The sequence below is a fragment of the Hylaeus anthracinus genome, unplaced genomic scaffold (genome assembly GCF_026225885.1).
Source record: "Hylaeus anthracinus isolate JK02 unplaced genomic scaffold, UHH_iyHylAnth1.0_haploid 5, whole genome shotgun sequence".
Taxonomy (NCBI): Eukaryota; Metazoa; Arthropoda; class Insecta; order Hymenoptera; family Colletidae; genus Hylaeus; species Hylaeus anthracinus.
The window spans coordinates 6,368,257-6,377,728 of record NW_026535322.1 but is presented as its reverse complement, the minus strand read 5'-3'; the positions used below and the strand labels follow the sequence as shown (position 1 = coordinate 6,377,728).

At 38.6% G+C, this 9,472-nt stretch overlaps 2 protein-coding genes across 2 annotated transcripts in view; one reads left to right on the top strand and one right to left on the bottom strand.

Moving 5' to 3' along the window:
• Window positions 1–2,747, top strand: part of LOC128895806 (pickpocket protein 28-like) — a 5,444-nt gene extending 2,697 nt beyond the window's left edge. Inside the window, exons 8-12 of the mRNA XM_054158734.1 lie at window positions 58–163; window positions 332–388; window positions 749–878; window positions 1,701–1,807; window positions 2,511–2,747. Coding sequence (XP_054014709.1) covers window positions 58–163; window positions 332–388; window positions 749–878; window positions 1,701–1,807; window positions 2,511–2,740 — 630 coding nt within the window. The 3' untranslated portion in view covers window positions 2,741–2,747. The remainder of the gene's footprint in view (window positions 1–57; window positions 164–331; window positions 389–748; window positions 879–1,700; window positions 1,808–2,510) is intronic.
• Window positions 2,748–2,751: 4 nt separating this feature from the next.
• LOC128895965 (uncharacterized) lies at window positions 2,752–6,671 on the bottom strand. The gene is made up of 5 exons (XM_054159033.1): window positions 6,307–6,671; window positions 5,367–5,528; window positions 4,708–4,873; window positions 4,290–4,438; window positions 2,752–3,672 (listed from the first exon to the last, which is right to left on the bottom strand). Exons 1-5 carry the CDS (start codon window positions 6,516–6,518, stop codon window positions 3,441–3,443), a joined length of 921 nt encoding a protein of 306 aa, XP_054015008.1. The 5' UTR covers window positions 6,519–6,671; the 3' UTR covers window positions 2,752–3,440.
• Window positions 6,672–9,472: the final 2,801 nt, after the last annotated feature.

Below are 9,472 nucleotides of genomic sequence, written 5' to 3'. Positions count from 1 at the left end.
TCATTTATTTCGATCTAAAGCACAGAAAATGTAACATGCTTTCTATAAAATTTGTAGAAACCAGGTGAACACAGATACAGTTACCAGACGTGCATCTCCGAGTGTATCCATCAAAATACTTTTGGCTTTTGCGGATGTCTACCCTTTTTCTATCCAGGTGACCGTGAGTAATGCGTGTATACTGTATTATCCAATATACATAGTCTAGCTACGTGTAGAAGTGTTGAATTATACCCGGCTAAAGAAAATATCGAATAGTTAATTGTAATTCGACTAACGATCATTAATTATTTCTTGCCTCGTTACAAACATTTGTCCAGTCTGTTGTTAGATCCGAATGTCCGCACCTGTTACTTGACGGATGTGGATTGCATTCTGGCTCGCAGAAGTAAGTGAATAATAAATATTCTCATTACGCTTTTGCAAATAGAAATACGCTGCATGATTTACGCGCTCATCCATTGAAAGTTGTTTACTTACCCTTACTGTGTCGATTTTGTATTGTGCCCATTATACGTACGCGTATAAAAAATTCTTTGTATGAATTCATTACATGAATTCTCTATGTGAATTCTCTACGTGAACTCTTTTCGTGTGAATTCTGAAAAAAATTTTGAAAATTCTGTTTGACCTACGACAGATCGTTTGATCAGATACAAAGTACTGATAGGTTTAGTTTGAAATTTTCTAACATATTTTTCTGCAATACGAGCCTTGCGTTATCTCGAATGGTTAAACTTTGAAACAGGGAGCTTGTCGAATATCAAGATATCGCACATCAACGACTGCAAATGTCTCCCGCAATGCAACGACCAATCGTACGAGGTAATAAGTGAATCGATCCAGACAGATGATATAGAGTTTGATTCCCAGATAACGTAAGTTGTGTGTCTTGTTGTATTTTTAAAAAATTAGATTATGTGTCTATAGTCGAACTTAAAGACTTAGAGAGAGAGAGAGAGAGAGAGAGAAGTAAAATATATAAACTTGAACTATTTCTAAATGAAATTTCTTGTTAATTTTTGCATCTGTAATAATAACACAATTGCATGAAAATTTAACGAGTCATATAAGATGTTAAAATAACTGAATACAAAATATTAGTATTTCCTTTCCAATTCATTATAATAGTTTTAAAAAACTGACGTAATATTAACAAGCATACAGCGTTTATTCACGTTGCTTGTATTTTATAAACAACACGTCACGTTTCGTTGAATATTTTTCCTTTCGCGTACGATGTATCAAGCCCAGGTAAAGGTGGAGATTTATCACGATATGGTAATCTACGGTCAGATATTCCTTCTACGTTGGGACGATCTGTTTCAAATGCATGATATTCTTCCAGTAAACCTCGAATGATTTGTTCTACCCGTATCTTCTTCTGTTTTTGCGAAAAGAGATACGTTTACATGAGTTGGTTCAGGTTGAATTTGATAATTTATGAATGATCAATTATATATTACTTAATTTTAACAGACTCTATGAAAATCTCGAATATCCAAAATACGAATTACCAAGTACCCAAATCCAACATAAAACTTCTGAGATGTCCGAAACATAAATTATTAATTTTCAATGGACTCTATGATATTCTCAAATATCCTGATATATAAATTCCATTAAAACGAACCAATGTATATGTTTCTCCCCTTCGGATTTACGAGCAAAAGAAACGTTACACATGTGTTCCTTTGCAGGCACGGTTTGAATGCAAAGACCACCTCGTTTCTCTACGTGTATTTTCGAGACGGCACGTATCTCGAATACCGCAAGCAAACCATCATGGGGTGGGACGGTCTGCTCGGTAAGGGAAACTTTCGCCAAAGGATATCTACACGTTTCGTACCGTTTCCCTGCCGCGACATAAGCAGCTAATAAGGGTGGAACAGGTTGGGGAACGAAATAAAATCGCTCTGATTTCGTTACGAAACTTTTAACGTGCTTGGGAAGTTTCGTGGCGTGGCAGCTGAAATAGGGTAGTTCCGTCAAACGCAGAGAGTAGATCTTGAAATCCGTTACTTCTTAAGTAAGAAACGATGTCACGTTAAACAGCACGAAACGGTTCTCAGTATTACGAGGCCGTGACAGTTTTAAATTAGTTGAAATGGAAATTCTAGTATAAAATTTTAATCAAAAAAGTTATCTTATTATATCCCATTATATTATATTTATTTTCATTTTTTATTTATTTCTTTTATTTTTGCATTAAAATTTTTCATATTGTCCTGTACTCATTACAGAACCCATTGTAGAAGCAGTACGTTTTAAGAATACGATGTAACAAATTTCAGAATGTTTTTAATTAAAGCAACACCAACAAAGTTTTTTTATTATATTTCCAGATATGTATCGTTAAATAGAAAATCAGTTGTTATTGAATGACTTATCTCTTTTTCTTTTATAATTCTTAACGAAGCCTGTTTTTGTAAGTTCACGCTAGAACGTATTCTTAATTCCTTGACGAACGAATTGTCACTTATAAAAATAATTTTGTTGTCAAATTCCAGCCTCCTTCGGAGGAATCTTTGGCCTCTGTCTTGGTGGCTCGGTGATATCCTTCATCGAATTTATTTATTACTTTGCATGTGAGCTCCTCACTCGCAAGAGACTGGAGGCAAGGAAAGAACGTCTGCCACCAGCCTCGAAGTTATTCGTCTCCGCGGCCGTCAGCAAGGATCCCATGAAGAATTACGATAGAGCAATAGACAAACGCAAGATTCACCTATGGAACGATTAGCTTTAGAGTCATTTTATTATAGTTCAAAGTGCAACGGATTTCCAATCACACAAAATAGAATTTACTGCAGCTGTATTTAATCAGTTATTTAAAAAGTCTGTATCGTGAGAGAGCTTAATATATTTCCATAGGTAATATTAATAGAATAATGATCGATATATATTATATATCAGTATAACATGTCAACATTTTCAGAATAAAATTTTGTGAGATATTCGTCGAATACATGCATATAGTAATATTATTATTTATTCAAAAAGTCTGCCACAATAGAGAGCTTAATTACATTTTTCTACATAATATTTATATAACAATGAATGCGTTAGATACCATGTGCATATTATTTACTCAAAGAGTCTCTATCGATGAATAACTTAATTATATTCTAATGTATAAAACATGTATAATAATTATCTACTAATATATATTATTTCTTTTAAAAGTCTGCATCAAAATGACCTTAATAAGTTCATGATATATAAAAGCTCTTGATACAGACTTTCGAACTAAACAATAATAATAATAATATTCATACCATATTACAATATTATTATATAAATATTATACAGACATTTTAAATAAATATTTACACGTATATTCAACGACTATATACATCCCATAACGTAACATTTTCTTCGGAAGGTATCGGAATCGTTTAAAAATGCTGGACACAAAAACGGTGGAAATACTTGCACTGTAATCACATATGTTCGTTTGGCGCGCATTCAACGGAGCCAGGAGCGACGTTGCTGGATTCGATTCGTCGTATCAAGTATGGAACCCTTCCCCTGACGTTGGCAGCCAACCTCCGAGAGGGTTCGGCGATGAAAAGATGTTTCAGACGCGAAAGAAAATGTCGATTCAGCGTGCAGTATAGGACGAAGTTGGCCGAACTCGATACCGCATTGAGAAGGGTCGCGTACATTCGAAGCCTGTGCAAACATACGGCCATTATTGACGATATTTATCTTGAACGTTGTTGAGTGTTTACTCTGTCGGGTAATATCAGTATTCCCCATTGAATCGATTCTATACGACGTCCACCGATTTACAAACTTGCTGGCGGAGTTGGTCGATCATCTTTCCCCGCTCGTAAATACTCGATGTTAGTTTTTGATCGTTTATGCTTTACAGATCGAATAAACTGCGGATTTAAATCCGTCCATGGGTCCTTACTAAAGGGCTGTTCTTGAAAATGAAAACGAATCGTACTCTTGAAATTGTTAGAGTCTCTAAGAATCTCCTGCACAGCGGCAGAATTTTGTTAGTTTTCTTGCATTTAAGAATTCATCGTCCGAGATGGTTTCCACCCTTGACCCTACGGCGCGAAATTTTTCAAATCGATGCAAACATGGATAACAGTCTACCGCGAAAATTCTGATGGTAAGTGTCAGATTTGGCGAGAAAATAATTATCTTCAATGGTGCTGCGACCTTTTTATAACGTAGGTGTCTTATTTCTGTCAGGACCAGGGCATAAGTTGTCGTTTAAAAGAAAAAGAAAAATGCGGTTGACGCAGATGTGCAGAGTCAATACAGCAGATGCTTACCTGTCCATGAGGACCTCCTGAACCTTCGTTGGGTCTCCGCCGTAAAGAAGAGACAGGGCGCTGCGTCGCGACACCAAATGAGTTGGCAGCTCGCCCACGAAGAACACGAACACGATGCCAACTAGCATGACAGTCATCCGCGCTTGATCCTGAGGAACGAGCATACTATGCAGTAAAAGAGGCCATTTCCGCGATAAGTGCTATATATTCGCGTTCCGTAATGGTGTAGGCACCGAGTGCCAAGCCGATTGATATTTATTTATTTTTAGGGATCGGAGATACAGGGATCAAGAGATGCTGGAAAAACGAGGAAAGGATTTGTAGAAAGACGGAGATTGTTACCTTGTGACAAACGATTAATCAGCGAATTCCGCCATGTTTTGTCCAACAATTTCTAACTGGTTTGCAGTCCACCCACCTTCAAACGATTCCCTTCCCGCAGATTTCTACGAAGAAGCACCAGCTGCCTCTGCATCAGAGTCTTCTTGACGGAGTGGCACATGATCAGGTTACCCACCAGCAACAGAATGGCCGGTATCACGCCGAACATCGCGAACTGCAGCCAATTCTGAAGATCGTACAACCTGCAAACTCGGCTTTCGTTTTTTATTCCGCCGTGCTTCCGGATGAAATTGAATCGACGACAGGAATACTGGAGAGAGCACGAGCGACGTTTGCCCCGCAAGCATTCGTTTTAAACCGCGGAAAGACTTCCGAAAGTATCATAAAAATACGCTGCCGCTGCTGCCAGCGCGGTGGCAGGACGTGATTGAGTTACGGAGAAGGAAAATTGTTGGAATAATTGCTTTGCAAAGTGGGGGAATAGAGTAGAAAAATTATTCAATGGTTGAATAGAGTGAAATGGGGTGAATGAACTGCAGCTTTATGAACTATATTACAATTGCAAATAATACAGATTAACCACCGAAACACAACACTTTAAAGTTTCCATTCACCCCTATTTCACCGTATTGAATTTAGAAAAATCAAGTACCGTGATTCGATTATCGATGTCACGAATAATTTTCTGAAATTCTACGTTTACTTACCTAACCGTGAATGCGACGACTCACTTACCACGAATGAAAGAATTTGGTAGTAATTAGAGCACCGTCCTCGCTGTACGTGTATATTAGACAGTAGGGGACGTTGAACACGATGGCGAAACAACCAGAGAAAATCATCAACTTCCGTGCCAGCCGATAGTCACAGAACTTTGGTGGTTTGCATCTCGGCAAGCTGTCGATCGGATGAGTAGATCTAGTTAAACTTCGTCGGGCCATCGCTCGGTCTGGTTAACTATCAAGGAGAGGAGAACGAAAGGACACCGGCGGTCGCCACTTAGAACGGAGTTCGTCGGCAATTATAACTTTGGTAGACGTTGCAGAAAAACTAGTTGCAAATCGTTACTTCGTGGAAACTGAGAGGGACGTTCGCGTGGATTATTATTAGACCCTGCGAAAGCTGCGTTCGTTCGAGTGAGGGAAATGGACTGATGTAAGTAAGTAAATTATATTTAATGTAATTTAGGGGTAGGTTTCGGGTAGTATTAGAGAGGTTTCCAAGGGAGAAAAGCGGTTTCATCGTTGGAGTATCTGGATATTTCTGGGATTCACATAGTCTGGTTCGACAATAGTCACAGGTACGATGGTAACATGCGAATACTTTCGTATTTGAATGATACTGTTTAAATTGAGACATTCAAATAATGGTATTTTTATAATGCAATCGAATAATTATTTTCGAAGGATATTATACGAATAATGATATTCATTGAACTATATTCGAATAACGATATTCATAGAATATTATTCGTATAATGTTATTCATAGAATGTTATTCCAATAGTGATGTTCGCAGAACAATGTTCAAATAAAGACATTCGATAATGGTATCTGTATAGTGTAATCGAACAATTATATTCATAGGATATTATATGAATAATGGTATTGGTATTGGTATATGGAGACAATGATATTCTAATCGTGATACTAACAATAATGTCTTTTTAGGTCACCTCAGAACAATCGCGAGTCTGTCAATAGTGGCGAGTATAGTGGCCCAAACGGTGACGTTCGACGAAACTGAACCGACAGGCAAATGAACGAACACGTCGAACTCTATCCATCCTGTTTCGCACCAGAAGGCGCCTTTGGCCAACCCGGAAAAAAAAATCATGATGCAGGTGACGAGATCAGCAGCAGCTAGAACTGCAAAATAGTTGATCATTGTTTATCCACCTTCCTACTTTCATTACTTAACTATAAAGCTTCCAGGACGATCAATTTGGCCCAATTACTATGCAGAGACGAGAAGTCAGCCAGCAGGTATGACTAGTAACGGTATAATCTCCTTGATTGTACTACTGTACGGTATTATTCGGGTATAGACTCCGAGCGCTCAGCGTTCAACATATTCTTACGTATACTTTTAGGCGGATGTGATATCATTTTTCTTAAAATAACATAGCCTATGTTATACCAGAGAAAGCAAGGAAGCTACTGTAACAATTTGGTGCCAATCAAATAAATAGTTTTTGAAATTGTTCTGTGCATACAAACAAACACTGTCTCTTTATATAATAGTGAGATGCATCGGACTTTGTTGTTTCACGGTCAACATCCTCCTTCCTAACTCTTCATTCCTAAATAACAATAGCAAACCTTCTTTAAAATAATCCGTAATTTAAAAAACAATTATAATTATCGCTTCAATTTAACACACTTCGTACAGTTCTTTCTTACGGCGGCAATTTTTATTGTCCCCGTCCCTTCCTGTAGAACTCAAATTTTCCTGCTTTTATTTCTCGCGAACCTAAATCCTCGGCAAGGAATCGAACGCATCGCCCCCGGCCCGTAACTTTTAATAGAAGTTAGCCGAGTTGAAGCATCGTGTTTCGAATAAAACCGACACAACGACGTCTCATCGGCCGTATACAAGCTCCGAAAAAGAAAATAACTACACCGCGATGGGGAAACAATTTTCCACCGGAAACGAAACACAGAGAAGGGGCGGTATTGAGCTCTTAAACGGCTCGGAACTTGAGCTGACCTGTCAGATACGTGAACACGGACGCCTTGAAATTTCCCTCGCCGCAGAGGACGCGGAGAATTAAAGCGTTGCCAACTATTCCCAGCAGACATAGTATCGGAATCACGACGCTGTAGACGATTATACCGTGAAAAGTCGGTTCCTCTAGCCAGAGGGTGATAACGTCGCTCGGTGATGTCCCGTCAGTTTCCTCGAGAAGCCAAGTCCTGCAACAACAAACCGTGTATGTCTACAGGGTGATCGTGCAAATTTCTCTTTTTGTCTTAGCCTTTTTTTAAAAGATTCGCATTTCAAGAACATTGTGTGAGATGTCAGGAACAAGAATCACATTCTCTTCGGAAAACTTGTTTCTACAACCTGACGTAGCTAGTTTATTTTTTATTCTTTTTTCCCCTCCAATAGAAAAGTAACATTGTTTCATAAAATTCTGAAAATTGTTTTCAAAGTTCTACCATTCAAGTTTTATAAATATTGAAACAATCCAACGTCGGTTCATGGACATGGGTATCTAGTTAAACGAAACCTTTTATTTTTTTTTATCTCGGGTATACCCCGTGGCCACAAAGTTGTCAACCGAACCAAAAGTTCACCTTTGGCTTTGTTTTTCGGTGCTCACTTGCGCACATTGTAGAATCTAGTAACACTGACGTTAATTACATTACGAGACTGATCATTGCGAATTGTTGAGTCGTAGAATGTTGGCGCAGCTGCGTGAAGCATCACGCACTTGCGTGGACCACGCAGCCGTTTCAGCCATTAATTGTTAATCGACGGCCGGAAACGTGTCGAAATGAAACGCGTGCTTGCCTTTTGCACATCACCGCCATTTGTCCAGACAAATTCCCTGGGCTGGTCGTCATCGTCGCTGCTCGTTGTGACAGTTCTCGTCGTACCACTGACACTGTATCACAACGATAAAAGCTTCTTTTCCTTCTTGCATTTCCAGATTAACTAAAGCTGTTCGAAGCTGTCGATCCAACAACTTCGACTGTATCGACAGATCTCGCGACGAAATGATCCTTTCCAGCTCGTTGAAGCGACGCGCTCGATTACTGCATTTCGAGCGACGCGTTCGAATCGCACTGTTAACACTCGGCCCAAGCGAGGGTTTTAATGTTTCTAAGAGGCATCGGATAGATTACTGATAATAGATACGCAAATACCGCGCATCCGTGAATCGATACTCGGTGAATCTCGTTCGTCGTCGGATTGGTTCTCGATATCTCATTAGAAACGGTTTCTGAAGTACGCAAACACGGGACGAATGGCGTGGCAATAAAACTGGAATTTAATACGCTCGACGCAGATGACACCAAAGCTTTACCAGCTTTCTATTAAAATGTGAAATTTCAAACCCGATAGGGTATTTACGATAATCTTTATAACTTGTAACGTAATTGTCCGATACAGATGAAACTTTTCTCATTTTCATGAAACAATAAGAAGTTACGGAGATTTGATAAAGTATCTAAGAAACGTTTAATTTAAATCGTGAAATAGTATTATCGTACGAGAAACCCAGTTTGTTTTTTATCGATACCAAATTCGAGAGAGTATAATAAAATAATTCACCGAAATAATCGGCCAAAGTACTCGACTGAAATATTTGGCCTGAAGCAATTAACTGAAAGCAATTAATTAACAGTAAAAGTAGCTTACTAAATGTTAGTAACCAAAAATTGCTATCAGTGCACCATCAACAGCAGCAGAATTTTGAAAGGATGACCAGTTTCGTAGTTCAAGTATTTAAAAAAAAAAAAATAAAAAATAATACTAAATTTTACCGTAGCTCTCGTTCAATAAAAATCATACCTGAAGTTGCTTAGTTAGATATAACAATATAACTAATGACTAATATAACTAATGACTCCCACTGTGGGATGCCAAGTGGAATTCAATTAATTCGATTGCGTCCAAGGGTGCCGTCATAATGTTTGAGCGGCTAGAACTCCTCTCGATCGATTCCCAAATTTTATGAAGCCGTGGATACCTCGTCTTAATCATTTTCGAGCATTAACGAAGGAGGTTTGATGTATCCATGGTAACAACCGCGATAACAGCTATCGATCCCAGGGTTCGGGCCACCTTTCGTCACTCTCCGACACATGAATTAATCGCGGGAAAATTTCGGG